Source organism: Gossypium arboreum, chromosome 2, assembly GCF_025698485.1.
Source record: "Gossypium arboreum isolate Shixiya-1 chromosome 2, ASM2569848v2, whole genome shotgun sequence".
NCBI lineage: Eukaryota > Viridiplantae > Streptophyta > Magnoliopsida > Malvales > Malvaceae > Gossypium > Gossypium arboreum.
In genome coordinates, this window is record NC_069071.1 from 38,544,256 (window position 1) to 38,559,896 (window position 15,641).

At 33.7% G+C, this 15,641-nt stretch overlaps 1 protein-coding gene across 1 annotated transcript; it reads right to left on the reverse strand.

Annotated features, from left to right (window-relative positions):
• Positions 1–5,265: 5,265 nt before the first annotated feature.
• LOC108467347 (thioredoxin reductase NTRC) lies at positions 5,266–10,822 on the reverse strand. The gene is made up of 10 exons (XM_017767983.2): positions 10,444–10,822; positions 9,105–9,312; positions 8,892–8,997; positions 8,456–8,721; positions 7,568–7,847; positions 6,699–6,806; positions 6,431–6,517; positions 6,199–6,303; positions 5,605–5,735; positions 5,266–5,470 (listed from the first exon to the last, which is right to left on the reverse strand). The coding sequence occupies exons 1-10, from the start codon at positions 10,649–10,651 to the stop codon at positions 5,410–5,412; spliced, it is 1,560 nt and encodes a 519-aa protein (XP_017623472.1). The 5' UTR covers positions 10,652–10,822; the 3' UTR covers positions 5,266–5,409.
• Between the last annotated feature and the right edge of the window lie 4,819 nt (positions 10,823–15,641).

The window sequence follows — 15,641 nt, forward strand, 5'->3', positions numbered from 1 at the left end:
TGATTGATTTACGAAGTATAAATTGTTTAATTGTCTATTTTGAGTTGCGTTTGATCAATAATGCCTCGTAACCCTAATCTGGCGACGGATACGGGTTAGAGGTGTTACAAAATTTGTCGACTAATCTCTATTAGCTAAGCTGATACAGTTTTGTTAGGTAAGTTTATACAATATAACTAAATTGCTATCAGTAATATGTTATATTTGATTTTGAATTGGTGATTGTTGGTGATTATGAATTGTGGTATAATGTGAGCATAAATCCCGATGAAATTAGTAAAAGTATCATATACGAGGTTAAAGGTTAATGTCCAAAGGTTTCGAGCTCCAGCATGTGTTGTGGACTTGAGAATACAGGTATATTAATCCCTGGCCAGGCCATTTGTTGTGTAGGTTTAACCATAACAGGTAATCAGGCACTATTGAATTGAAATGGTACCGAACTTAAATGTTGAGATAATCTCGATGAACTTAGTAAAAGTCTCGTACACATGGTTACCGGTTGATTTTCGATGATTCTAAGCTCCAGTATTTGTTTCAAACTCAAAGATACATGTGACACAAGTTTAGCTTGGACGAGTAACCTGATGTCATTTTATAGGTTTAGCCCCGACAGGTAACCTTACATGTATATATAGTCCTAGCCAGGCTATTTACTATGTCGATAAATGTTTATCTCAAATGGATAATCGACAATAATATATGTGATTAGCTCAGATGATCATCAGATGTGATATGCACATGTGTATTGAGTTCTTTTACAATTTTTCATCAAGTAATATAAAATACATGAAATGTGAAATTATGGTATCAATAATGGTAAATGATGAACTGAAATTTGTATGTGAAAAATGTTGGTTTGAATTGTTATATTGCCATTTGAGAATCATAAGTGTGATCATATATCAAATCTCACATTGTTGATGTTGTTGTGTTATGCCATGATAAGTGAATTTTTTTTGCATAATGATTTGTATTGGTTTAATGATTAAGGTAAGTTAATTGTTTATATTGTATGAGCTTACTAAGTATTCTTAATACTTACTGATTGTCACTGCTTTCTCTGTAGAATTTGAACATTCAGAACAAGTTGATAGATCTACAAGAAGCCCATATTATATATCTCTTATTTAGATGGGCTTTTGTTGTTTAACTCAGTTATATGTGGCATGTACTTAGGAGTGTCAAGTGGTTGTAATGTTAAGTAGGTTTGTGGAAAATTGACGTTGAATACTTATGGCAACTTTTGGCATATGATAAAATGTTTATGTTCAATGTTCTGGTATTTGGGGTATGCAAATATGGATAATTATGTTCATTAGGTTATTGCATATATGCAATTTTTGGCATGAATTGAATGTATGGCATGAAAAGGATTCAATAGTTGGAATGGTTGAAGTAGTTCATATAATTTTGTTGTGATTTGGTGTCAAATGTAACATATTGGTTAGATGATAAGTAAATGTTTTGGCACGGTATTGACATGTTTTGGACATATTATTAATGGTTAAAAATGCATTTTAGGTCACTTCTTAAAAGTTGGATTAGAATCAAGCACCAAATAGCCTATTTTCACCCCACACGGGCTGAGACACAACTGTATATCACACAAAAGTAGGTGACATGGTCATGTGCTCACTGGAAATTAGGAAGCATTTGTACCACACAGTTCTCGATTGTCGCACGAGCTAGCCACACACTTGTGTGAGTACTGGAGGTTTGGTCATTTAGTTTTCACACTGTCTCAATTTGTTACACGGCCCAGTCACACGGTTGTGTGACTTTTAATGAATATTTGCAATTTAACCCACACAAAAACAATGAGTTACACGGTCTGGACACATATCCATGTGACTCAAATTCTACACAGTTACAGCTTGTTACACAGCCTAGGCACACGACGATGTGACCCACTATTTTGAAAAGTTTCCCTACTTTTGAAATGTTTCCAATTTGGTCATTGTTTTTGCTTTGGTCAACTTAAGAGCTTTCATAAGCTCGATTGAGACTCGGATTAGTTTGTAAATCATATTGTGCATGGATTATGTAATGATTTTATTGTTTAATTGAATTTTAAAGTTAGATTTGTATGTAATTTACTCCATTAACCATTGTAGCATCCTATAACTCGGGTCTGACGACCTGACCGGGTATGGGGTGTTTCAATTAGCTCAATGGAAACAAGAAAAGCTAGGCTACAATGAACCTTAACTCCAAAATAGAAAGAAAAATGACTAAAAAAAAAACTTAGAAAAGTCTACCCAAACTAAGAATTTTTGTTCTCATTGTTCTAATATTAAAATATCCAAAAATTTGTATAATGCACCTCAAAATATGAGAACAAAATTTGAAAATTTTAGTTTCTAAATTCAATACATAACTTTTTTTCTCTTCTCTTTTTTGTTCCTTTTTTAAAAAAAAAATAAAAAGAAATTAAACTTAACTAAGTAGTTGAAATTTTCAAGAGTTTAGAAAAACTGTAAATTTTGATCAAAACATCATTTTTTTTTTTTTTGATGTTTTGACAATCTTTTTGTCTTAGGTGTTAGGAGAAGCTGTAACAAGTGAAGGGGTTTATCTTTGAACACCAAGGATCCTAACTCTGATACCAAATAATACGAAATCCTAGATCAAACTAATCAAACAAATGTTTAATGTTGAATTTGTTTAGATCAAACAATTTTTCTTGAATCAAAATTAAATGACTTCTAAATCTATGAAATTTCTTAAAACAAAGAAACAAGTTAGAATAAAGCCTAATAAATGAAAAAAAATCGAAGTAAATAAGAAAGAAAGTAAATGAAATGGAAAAGGTTGAGAATTGAAGTGATTTGCAAAATCTAGGCAGATTTGTGTTTTGAACTTGATAACTCGTTCTAATCTTTCGAACGATCCCTTAAAATCATGAAAAAAGTGTATATTAAAATATTAGAATGTGAAAATTATGAAATTGAAAAGAAACACTTAAAAATTAATTCGTATCACAAAGATCTTATCAAAAGGACTTGAACGAAAATAAGAAATAGTTTTGAGCTAAAAAGATGAAATCGATAAATTGAAGATGGATAGATGTTCCTATGCCTCCTTTGATTCTAAAAGAACCAAAAAAGACAATTACAAGACTCGAACTGACCCTCTAAGGTAGGAACCTTAGCACTCGAAGTGTGAAGAAAATACAAGCACCACGATCAACAAATTGAGTTGCTGCCAAGTCTTCAGAAAAAAAGAAAAAGAAAACAAGAAATGAATCTTACAAAAAATCACCTCTCAATGGATATTTATTTATTCAAATTGAAGATGTCTTACAATGGTGGCTTCATACCCCTTATATAGGAGTGAGAAAACATAAATTTAAGAAAACTCTAAAATTAGTCAACTAAAGGCTAATAATAAGATAAATCAATTTTAAGGAATTCTAGTCAACATAAAAAAAATAAAAACTATTAAGATTTTTAATGGGCCACATGTTACTCATATGCCTTCAAAGAAAAGTCTAAAGTTTAACCCATTTTAGTTGGGTCTTAATCCAATTGGACTTCTAAAATATTGATAGTATTGTCTTCGTGATACAAGCCTAATGTTCCTTTCTTTTCATTTCTTTCATGCAATTGCTCTAAATTCCTTGAGACAAACTTTTAAACAAAACCTTGGATTCTATCTTGAAGTTGTTTGAATCTTGAAATTGTGATTAGCCCACTTGAAAAACTCGAGTCCTTCAAGTTCCTTCATGTTGTCTGAGCTTATGGTGCATATATTATTTACCTTTAATAACATAATTTTGTATTTGGATAAATTGTGAAATAAATTATTAAAAGAATTATATGTACTAATATATGATTAAGCAAGGCTTGATATGTTGAGAAATTTTGAATGAAACGGTAATAATAGTAAATTGCCTTTAAACTTAATAAAATGAAATTTTGATATATTTTGAGAACTTAAGTGTTATAGCATAATTTTTGTAAAATCCTGGAACCACTATGTTATATATGTGGTACTAAATTAAGAATTTGCATAATAAATTTCTCGGTTAAATGAAATAAGGTTTATGGATATCGAAGAAAGTTGAAATAAGCGCTATATGGTAAAATACTAATATAGGATATAAATTAAATTGTACAATAGTGAAAAGTGAAGGGGTCAAATTGTAAATATCCAAAACCATAATCATTTAATCATTTTAGTTTAACTCGTTAACATATAATACCATTGTGTACTTACCAATTCTCCTAATTTTTAGAAATGAGCTCAAACTTCTTTCCTTAATTCAATCAAGGACTTTATCCCTAGCGCTTTGTTAGTCCCATTCCTCCTCATGAACATGTATAACAATCAATTATTAATTCAAAGTAGATAGTTTGTAATATAACACTTGTTAAAGATATATCACCCAAATTCTTGTTAAATAAAAATAAAAGTGGCAAGATAGGGAGATTTACAAGAGCGAAGGCCGAGGCTACATAAGTGAAATCAATATAGAAATATACTTCCTCTATTGTTTTATCGTTACTGCATTACTTCTATTTAACTTTAATTAAAATATGATTTTATAAACTTATAAATAAACAAAGTCATCTCCCCTCTTGTATTCTTCGCTCTTGTATTATTCAAATTCGACATAACGATTTCATTCTCCTTTACCCACGATTTTTTACCAAAAGGGTTTCATATCTATGTATTCTATTTTTCTCTCTTTTCTTGCCGACATTCTATTTTTACAAGACTAAATACATAATCCAAGCATGAATGCAAACTACATCGTCAACTATTTAAATTGCTAAATAATTACCACTTTAGTCCTCAACTATTTCCAAACATTCCTTCAAGATACTCAATTTAAGCATATATATTTCGAACTTTACCCTACATTCGGAAATTTACTAATTATGCCTCGAAAAAGTGCCCTTACCGACACCAAACTTTTTCGAACCTTACACTGCATCAGTTATGTATGAGAAATTAACATTAATGCGCATCCAATTCTGGTCCCCATATGAGGTAAGCTTAAAAAGCAAAGGACATTGTATAAATCAGAAATTAGTGCATTTTTTTTCTCAGCGAGCGATGCAAATTGCAAAAGGAAGAAAGAGTTACCATAGCTATCAATGAAATTCTACTCCATGAATTTGACCAAATGCACAAACTTGTCAGACACAACATATACAGAAATGGCTGCCAATTGTTCTGCGTCAGCAGCGTGTAGTCAACCTTGTAAACTAACTTCATATATGAAAATGACCAAATATTAAAGATTGAAACAAAAAATTATAAATGCAATGGCAACTCTCAACTGTAGTTAAAGGATACATGATATCAGTTTATAATTGAAAGCATTATTATTCAACTAACTTTTCATAAGAAACAAAATTGAATTTCAAAATGATGATAGCCAAGAAACCACAACAATACTCATTTATTTGCTTCAATGAATTCTCTGTATTCTCTCTTCATTTTGACCCCAGATACAGTCCTGCAGAACCGGCAACAAAACAAGGTAACCATCTTACACATTATAAAATTTATCTCTTCTGCAACAAACCTAGTCAGTCATCAATTGATTAGCAAGTTAATTTTGCATATACAAGAAAAGAAGAGGATTAAAACCTGAGCATCTCTTTATTTTTGAAAAACTGCACACATGGGGTACCCATAATTCCAGCAGCTTCAGCTATCTCCGGATCTTCCTCAATATCAATTTCGATAAAATGTACATTCTGATCAAATTCATCAATCACCTGTAAATAGACAGAGTAAAAGCTAAGCAAAATGAAAAGTCGTTTAATATTACACTAACCATAAGGAGTGTTTATGCTTTAGAGCATTTAAGCCAAACTCTCAAGCTATGCCGAAGGAATTAGATCAATGACATAAGCAAATTTCCTATAAGAAATGAGTCCAAGCTCATTAGAAACCAAGTGAAGTATAATAAATCCTTGTACGCAACATCCAGTTTCTGGTTTCACAGGGCATTTGCATTACCAGCTGGCTGCAAGGCAAGCTTTTAGTGAAGCAATATGATGCAATATTTAGCTTCGGTCATAATCACCCGGAATGAGATCTACACAAGCTTAGTAGTCTAATCTATTCAACCTTGAAACATATAAACTACATACAAATCAGCATTGAAATTTTCACCAACCAACTTGAACTATGGAAGCTAAAGTGAATGAAGTATTGAACCAATCAGAGCTAATATACCTTGCTAAGAATTGGCTTCAAAGTCCGACATGGACCACAAGTTGGTGAAGTATATAATACACATATAAGCCTCGGACTCTCATGATACAACTTTCGCAAAGCATACTGGAATAGGAAAAAGAAAACTAGTTTAGAGATAAGATTCTAGTGAAAACCAAAAAGGATAAATATTTGATACATTAAACTTAAATGAAACAAAATAAAATAAAATCGAAGCCAATTAGGTACAAACCTGGCCCTTGTGTTTTGTGAGTGTAATGTCAAAACCTTCTTGAATATCTCTATCCGTCAGTTCTTTCTTGACCTCTTCAGTTTGAGGCTGTAAGATACATGATCATGATAAAGATTGATAAAAGCATGCGTGAATGTGATAATAATTTTGAAGGGGCTTAGTAAATAAACAGGTTCGAAAAAAAAAGCAGATCATTAAGTACAGGAAAAATGTACTTGCAAAATATAATACAAATGCCAGAGTTGGCATTTGATAGAAAGAAAAATACCTGATGAAACTCGACAAGAAGATCATTTCGAACAAGGTATCGTTCAACAGATAAAGCAGCGACGCATCCAGATCCAGCAGCAGTTACAGCTTGTCTCCACTCATGATCCTGTTTATAAAAGAACAAAAGGAGTTACAAGACAAGTTTTTTTATAGTACAGACTTTCTCCAAAGATGTAAAGTAAGATAGTTTGAATTTATCTGGAAAATCAAGCACTGTCATGTTTCATGTAGGGAGAGGATATAGTAAACATTCAAGTACTCACTGATTTTCTTTATCATACATGGAACAACTGAAAGAAAATATGTCATCTTCCATGGTTATATATATGTTTCCTTGATTCATCACTAAGTTCATGTGTTGTACAGGCTTACTCATATTCAACACCACAAAGGAAGTATGAATGAATGGGAGGCTGGCTCCAAACACAAGGGAAAACTTAGGAAAATATGACATACCATAGGTCATTGTACGGGATTATAAGAGAGAAAAGTATACCAAAAGTTTGGCTCATTGAGTTCATAACTGATGAACAAGACAAAGATTCACACTCTCATTATTATAATTGGGTTACTCTTACCCACCAACATTCCAAAAGCAAGATGAGAGCATTTCATTATCTTTTTCCTTGATGTTTCCTATATTTTACCACCTTCAATTGATGCTAGAGCAATCCTTAGATTCTTTAGATGCCCTTACTAAGGTATTATGAATAATTCCAAAACACAAGTGTTTGCATTGTCAGATTAATATATTCTCAAAAGGCTCATGTGAACATGCCCTGAATTCTGGCACGCAAATCTCAAGGTTTTGGGAAGATGAAATATTTGCTGACTGGTCATAAACCAACATGAACAAAGGAAGATTACCTGCACGTCTCCTGCTGCAAATACACCTTCCACAGAAGTTTTAGCAGTACCCTCCTCTACTAGCACATATCCAGAGCTATCAAGTTCGACTTGACCTTGCAACAGCTGGCTATTTGGTGAATGTCCAATACCGTAAAACAAGCCCTTTGCCTCGAGCACAGATTCCTCTCCAGTATCAATTCTTCTGGTTAATATGCCTGACATTTGACCTTTTGTATTGCTAACAACATCCACAGCCTCTGTATTGAAGTGCAAGGTGATATTTGGATTGTTGTAAACTCTGAAACATTCGCGATAATTAACCTGTTAAAAAAACATTCAGGGAGTTGAAAACTCAACATACATACGAACTGCTCATTAGTACACAATGCACCACAATCAAGGTAGCAATTCGAACCACCATGAGAAATTTCAGCTAGCACTAAGAACTTACTGCATTTAAATAAAAGAACAAAAGGAGACGTAAAAATCAGACAGTCACCACAACATAGCCCAGCTTCTGAAAGGGACACTGGAAAACCAACCTTAAACTCTTAAGTCTCGCTCCCAAACAAGGACCACAGAGCACAAAAATGAAATGGAATGGAATAAAACAAGGCCCACAAACAATCAGGAACCTTTACAGTAAGCATGTCAATTGTCAACATTTTGAACATCCTCTAACACACACACACACACACACATATATATATATATAACTTCTGCAAGAAAATCAGTAACATATGGGTTTTCTGATAGCCATGAATCCAAAACTTTTGATAAGACATCTCACAAGCAAGAAGAACATTACATACACCTCTAAGCAATTTGAAAAAACCAATCACTAAATTAAGATGTAAAATATTGGCCATAAAATTTTAAACAAAAATAACAGTTGGTAAAACTCACCTATCTTGCATTGCCTTTGATGCTCTTAGTTGGTCCCTACGAACAAGCAAGTGAACATGACGAGCATATTTTGTTAAATATATTGCTTCCTCAGTAGCTGTATCACCTCCTCCAACCACAGCAAGTACTTGACCTTTAAATAATGGTGATGCTCCATCACAAATTGCGCAAGCACTAATTCCCCTGCTCCAAAATTCATCTTCACGAGGTAACCTTAGCCTTTTTGCTGTAGCTCCAGTAGCAAAAATAACACTATGACACTTAACCTGAAATAGAAATGTAAGGAACAATATGAATAAAGAAAAAGTGCCATAAAAAGCAAGGAGTAACGAACATTGGACATAATGTTGTGATTCAAGTCATAGTTCTATCACCATGCTAATAATTCAATCAAATGAACATAAAAACAAAAGTAGCCAACGGAAATTCACATCACCTCACGTTCACTACTCTGTATTGTAAAAGGATTACTTCTAACATCAATGTGTTCCACATCTTCTTGGAACAATTCAGCTCCCCAACGTTCAGCTTGTCGTCGCATCCTAGTCAAAACACGATCAGGACTCCAATTATATAACTCTAGCTGAAACAGTAGTTGTCAATAAAATTAGCAAAGAAAGAAATAGACTTTCATCTTTCTTTTAAATACCTATCCATCAAATCTGGACCAGTTATTCCATCAGGAAAACCAGGGAAGTTCTCAACTTCAGTGGTAGTCATCAACTGGCCACCAGGTACACCGCCAACTTGATATCCCTCGAACACTACAGGCTTCAAATTCGCACGAGCTGCATATATTGCTGCTGTATATCCAGCAGGACCTGAGCCTATGATCACCACATTCTCAACCAATTTACCTGCAAGAAGAAACACAGAAGCATTACTCATGCTCTCAATGTAACTTGGCTATAAACATGAAGGAAAACATAACTCTGGACCTGCCTATAACCTAGCTCAAATAGAAGTTAATATGACATGAGTAAATGTTGTATGATATCCATAGATATTAATATTATGAGATTAGGAAGTAATTTTGCAATTAATATAATGCCAATAGTTGATAACATGGATGCAATTTCACAAATTATACTTGTGGTAAACTTAAAACTCTATTTGATTATTAGTGTCATTAATTGCTTTTCGCTTTCTTAGGCCCTGGATGGTCTGTTTGCTTTTATTTATTTATATTTCGTTTTCATTTCTTTTTTTTTTCAGGTGGCGAACCTTGCTATTTGATTTTGGGGCCGATTAAAACATTTAGTATATATTTACAATACAGAGTGGTTTATATATACGAACTAAATATTCATAAAAATATATTCCAAAATTTTTGCGTTGTTTTTCTTTTTCCTTATTGCACTTTTCATTAAAAAATCTTAAAGCAAAAAGCAAAGACATCAACCATAAAAATTCAACTTATTTTATATACAATAAGTAAATGGTACACATCCAAATATACATATTTTTCCCCATAGAGTTAAATATCACGTATTTTGCCATTCACAAAATTAATGTTTTAATTTTAAATATATATATATTATTTCCATTTATCCAAACACTTGATTGTTTTACGGAAAGTAAAATAAAATAAAAGCAACAACCAACATAAATAGAAAAGATTCTATTTATCAATTACTGCATGCGTCACTCAGCATATTTCAGTTTCAGTCAGTATTCACATTGCTGCAAAAAGGAAAGAAAACTATTATCATATATGAAAATTAAATGATAAATATTTATTTTAGTACAACCATCAACGGTTTTGATGAATGAAAATCACATAGAATGCCACATGCTCCTTAACAATTTATTTGAAAAGAAGAAGAAAAACCGCAATGTTTTTCATGCTAGCTTGAAATGGGATTAATTTAAAAAGAAAAACTTGGCAATACAATTATTCTAACTAAATATATACATAAATAAAGCTGGCAGTGAGTCACCATTTGAATACAGAAGGAAAAAAAAAAAGGGAAGTAAGTGAGAGAGACCTGAAGCAGCCGGGGTTTCGACGGAGGCCTTGGGGCGGAGAGAGAGGGGGCGATGGCGCGTGGGAGGAGAGTGGAAACGGAGTGCGCGTGGAGGGGAAGAGTAGAAGAAGAAGAAAGGGTAGGAGAGAGTGGACATAGGAAGACGGTGGTAGGTAGAAGGAGTGGAAGGGAGTGGGATACTGATTCGTATGTTGGGAGAAACAGCCATTGGATTTCAGACCATACAAAAATAATTGTAAGAAAAAGAAACCAAACCCAAAACCAAAGCCAGTTTTGTCTTAAGAAGAGGAGTTCCAGGTTATCTATCTCTAGCCTCATGCCTTCCAGATAAGGACCCTACTTTTTTTTCCTTTTCTTTTTCTTCTTTTTTCCCGTATTATTTATCACTATTTATATTTTATTCTTCCTGTTTTGCATTTCCCTTGCGTACTTCACAAAAAATAAAATAAAATAAACCCCTAAATTTCTCTGCAATTTTTTTATCTACTTTTAAACTCGGGTTAATTAGCAAAAACGCTGATTTTAATTTTTAATTATCTATTAGGTCGTTTTTCTTTAAATTGTGAAATATTTTAATTTTGGAGTGAAAAATAGAAAACAAGTCCATCGATAACTTTTTGTAACAGTCAAAAAAAATTTAAAGGCTAATTTTTAGTGGTTTTTTTTTCAAACAACTAGAATTTTTTTTCTATATTTGCTATATATTCAATTCTCACAATCCTATTCATTTATTCACTCAATTCTCTCAACTATTTTATTCTCAATTTTTCATTCAATTTCTCTCAAATTCTTGTCATCTTAATGTAGACACTCAATTTTACCCAGGCCCAGAAATAAGTTCAAAAAAAAATTCAAGTTCAGTACAAAATTACAAACATATAATTTGGCCCAATCAAAATGGCCTATTACTTGAAAAGATTTAAGGTTTATCTATAAGCTTGACTCATACAGAAATATAATCTTAGATATGATATGCAATCTTAGATATGATACAATCTTAGATATGATATGCAATCTTAGATATGATATGCAATCTTGAAGATATGATATGCAATCTTGAAGATATGATCTTGTAATCTTAGAGATTTAATTTGTAGATATCCTTTAATCTTAACCGTTGATGTAATTGATCTGTACCGTTAGATTTAGGGAGACTCAACTCTAAATAGAGGCCTCTCCCTTCATTGTAAATCACTTGAGTTTTGGGAAATAATAAGAATTCTTTAGAGCATTCACTCAAATTTCTCTCCCTCTTGCGTTCTTAATCTCTGTTGTTTGTTCTTATTTTATTCTTCGTCTATCTTAGTTTTTCAACCCTTTTTTTTATTTTAATTTCTTCATTTTTCAAATATGTATATTTATTCCTATCTTTTATACATTTGATTATGTATTTTATATATTATAATATTTAACATTTTATATAGTTTTTTTCAAATATATATTTTCTATGCATGTATATATATTATATTATCATTTTATGTATTTTGAACTATTGCATTATATTTTTATAATTTGTAAATGTTCTATTTATTCATTTTTTAGTGTATGTCATTTATCTTATTTGAGCATAGTTTCATTTTTTTATATACTATGTTTAATTATTTCTTTTATGTGCTATTTTATGATATATATTGTTGTATAATTTTTGCATGTATTATGTTTTTCTTTTAGTTTACTCATGTTTCTATTTGTTTATTATCTTATATTTACCCTAGTATAATTTTTTCATTAAACGTATGTTCATGTTATTTAGTTTTGTCTTAATGATATTATTTATGTTTGTATGGAAATGTTAGAATATTTTGTACATTTATGCTTCATGATTCATTAATATGTCATCATAAAACGTCATTTAAAATAATATTCCAAGGTTTTTTTTTTAAAATAATAAAAGGCAATGCTTGATGTTTAGAAACTTCGAGAAGGGTAGTGCCCTAACTTACTGGGTTGCGATTTTTCTCGTTGAATTCGAATAGTCAAGCACCCTTCTAAGTGATTTTGAGTTTTCAAAACTTAAACAATTATTTCGAGATTTCAAAACATAGTGTCCTAACTTCTTGGATATGGCGTTTTGTTGTTTGAGATAGAAATTTTCGAAAGACGAGCTTAGTTTCGAAGGTTTTAAAATGTTGCGTCCTAACTTACTGGATGTGATGTTTTGACTCGTTTGAAATAAGTAAGCCTTAGTTTTCAAAATTGAGACATTCTAATTAAAAGAGGTTTGCATCTTAAAACTTTCAAATTTCCGACATTAAAGACACTTGATAATCAATTAGGTACCAATTTTTGGGCGTTACGAGGGTGCTAACCCTTCCTCGTACGTAACCGACTCCCGAATCTGTTTTCTCAACTTTCGTAGACCAAAATTAATGTTTTAAAACAAAACATTTTATAAGGTGGTCCAATCACACCTAAAAAGATTGGTGGGGACTCTCGTTTTCGTTTTTCTTAAAGTCGATTCCCATTTTCCAAAACTCGATTTAAAAATGATTTAAAAATGGTTTCGACAGCTTGGCGACTCCATTGGGGACTAATAAGAGAGTCAAGCCGTATAATTGATTACCTTTTGTCTTAATGTCGAAAATTTGAAAAATTTTAAAATTGAATCCTCTTTGCATTACATGTGTTTGTATTATTGCATATGTTATATATTCTGATACGCATTGCATTTGCATGACCGTTGTGGTCACAACCTTAAGTGGGAGTGAGAAACTACGCCTTCGTGAGGTTTTCGCCTCCGTGCAGGATAGTGGATCACTTTCGGGATACATCCGTACTTATGGTTTCGTGTGATTTTCATCTCCGTGTAGCCATAGGGAAATGTATTCCCCTGAACTGAACTCGATTCAAATGAGCCTATAATGGGTGAGAATCGAGGAATCTGCTGGTTCAGGTACCTCAACTTTAGAACTAAAACCTCATATAGAAAAACCGTAAGAGCTCAACTTAGTTAGAATTATACTTTAGATATTACCCTCACATATCATTCTTGAGTTTATTAATATTATGTGATACTGACTGTTTCCTTTTTTCATTGCATGTCATTTCGCATTAAAAAGGTATCGATTCACGGTCAGTTTCTAAGTTAGAAAGTTTTATTATGGAGAACGGACTTCTTAATAGAGTGGAGGGCAACGCTAACGTCCATAGATGGTCAGAGCAAACTCAGCTAGGAAAAGGGGATAGCATAACTGTAGGATATATGTCGGAGCTGTCAGACTACACTCGTATCAGTGTTACACAGAATAATCTGCAGGAGCTTAAGGCAATTTGGGATCAGTGGGGCAATGAGACCAAGCAATCATTCTATGGTAATTATGGAGATTTGCCCTATTTGTTTGATATTCAGGTTGATGAGCATTTGTTTCGAGCTCTCGCTCAGTTTTGGAACCCAGCATACAGTTGTTTTACCTTTGGGAAGGTAGATTTAGTGCCTACTGTGGAGGAGTACACAACCTTACTTCGGTGTCCTAGATTTCAGTGTGATAGGATTTATTCTCAAGCTGCTTGTGCTCCAACCTTTGGTAAGAAGCTGATGACCATTACGGGGATGAACGAGCAGTGGATCATGGCTAGAATTAAGGAAAAGGGTGAGAGTAAGTGCATTCCGTGGGGAGCTTTGAAAGATCTGATCCAGACACATCCAGCTGAGGCGAAGAAGGTAGACATTTTTGCCTTAAGCTTGTATGGACTAATGGTTTTCCCTAGGGCCTTGGGATATGTAGACGAGGCAACCACGGATCTCTTCCATCAACTTAGCAAACGGGTTACTTCTATTCCTGCGATTTTGGCAGAAACGTTCAGGTCCTTAAATGCGTGTAAAAGGGCCAGTACGGGCAGGTTTGTTGGTTGTGCGCAGTTACTTTTAGCTTGGTTTTACAGTCACTTCCGATTGATAGATAGGGTTGTTTGTCGGGTCTTCTTCGAGGATTACTCCCCGTTGAAGGACATAGCAGCTTCAACTAGGAGAGTTGATGTTTTAGAAGAGAATTGGATAGCGCTACTTCAGAACCTTCAGTCGAAGGATGTTGAGTGGAAGGCTCCGTGGATGATTCCTAGTGAGATTCTATACCGATGCGGTAGTATTGATTGGGTCCCTTTGTTGGGAATTTGGGGTGCCATTGGTTATGCCCCTTTGCTTATGCTGAGGCAACATGGATTGAGATAGTTCATACCGGTAACTTACGGGTTGGTTCAGAGTGAGTTCGCGTATAGAGGAGCCGACTACAAGAGGAAGGTCAGTGAGATCTCTAGTTCTTGAAACAAAACTTGTCGATTAAAGGGAGTAGCTATTAGCCCTGCCACGACTCCGAAGTACGTCGAGTGGAGAGGTAGAAGGATTAATGATAACATCCCTAGGCCAAGCATGGAAGGAGCTCAACCGCTAGAGGAATACTTGCAAGTGATGCCCTCGGAGTTAGAGATCATGAAGCAAGAGTTCGAGAAAAAGAACTTAGAGATTGAAAAGAAGATAGAAAGGCTTGAGGAAGAGAAGATCTACTTGAGACTCGACGTCGATGAAGGTCGAGAAAGAGAGGAAGGAGAAAAAGAAGATTGAGGAAGATCGAGATAATTTAAAGGAGCATTACAAAAGGGCACAAGTATCTTTGAAGAGAGCGAGAATAGGAGGGTCTTCAGATCAGTTGCAGAAAGAGGTCCGAGGGGAAAAGTCCAAAGCCGAATATTGGGAGAGGAAGTTCCAAGAGGTGCAATTACGAAATTTGACCTTAGAGAAATAAAATCAAGGGTTAAAAATTAGGGTGACTGAGCTTGGGCGATCCTTCATCTCGCAAGTTGTGATTCCTGAGAGAGGTAAAGAAGCTAAAAGGCAAAGTTGAGGAGTTAGAATCAGCATTGCAAGATAGTAAGCTTTTTATCGAGCAGCTTGAGGCACGAGAGGATTATTTAAAGGGAAAACTGCGCCAGTCTAAAGAACAAGTCAGAGATAGAGATTACCTTATTGGAGAAGCCATAATTCAGATCCGAGAGGTAGCTGAACATGTTCAAGACTTGGCAGTACGAGCTGACGTATTGAGTATGATGCATGAGTCATCGTCGGATGTAGGTTGAGAGTTAGCCCTTTTATTAGATAGAGTTAAAACTTTAGGGATTAGGGCGAAAGTGTATTTGTAATCCATTTATATGTAAAGATATTCTTTTTCTAAATAAAGTTTTCTAAATGAGATTGAATCGAGATC

What these genes read in the sequence shown, in the direction of transcription:
- LOC108467347 (XM_017767983.2), bottom strand. Translation starts at nt 10,651, where the DNA reads ATGGCTGTTTCTCCCAACATACGAATCAGTATCCCACTCCCTTCCACT. An exon ending in TTGCAGCAGGAGACGTGCAG is followed by an intron (nt 6,807 to 7,567) that starts GTAATCTTCCTT and finishes TTTTATAAACAG; the next exon opens with GATCATGAGTGGAGACAAGC. An exon ending in TGAAGCCAATTCTTAGCAAG is followed by an intron (nt 5,736 to 6,198) that starts GTATATTAGCTC and finishes GTCTATTTACAG; the next exon opens with GTGATTGATGAATTTGATCA.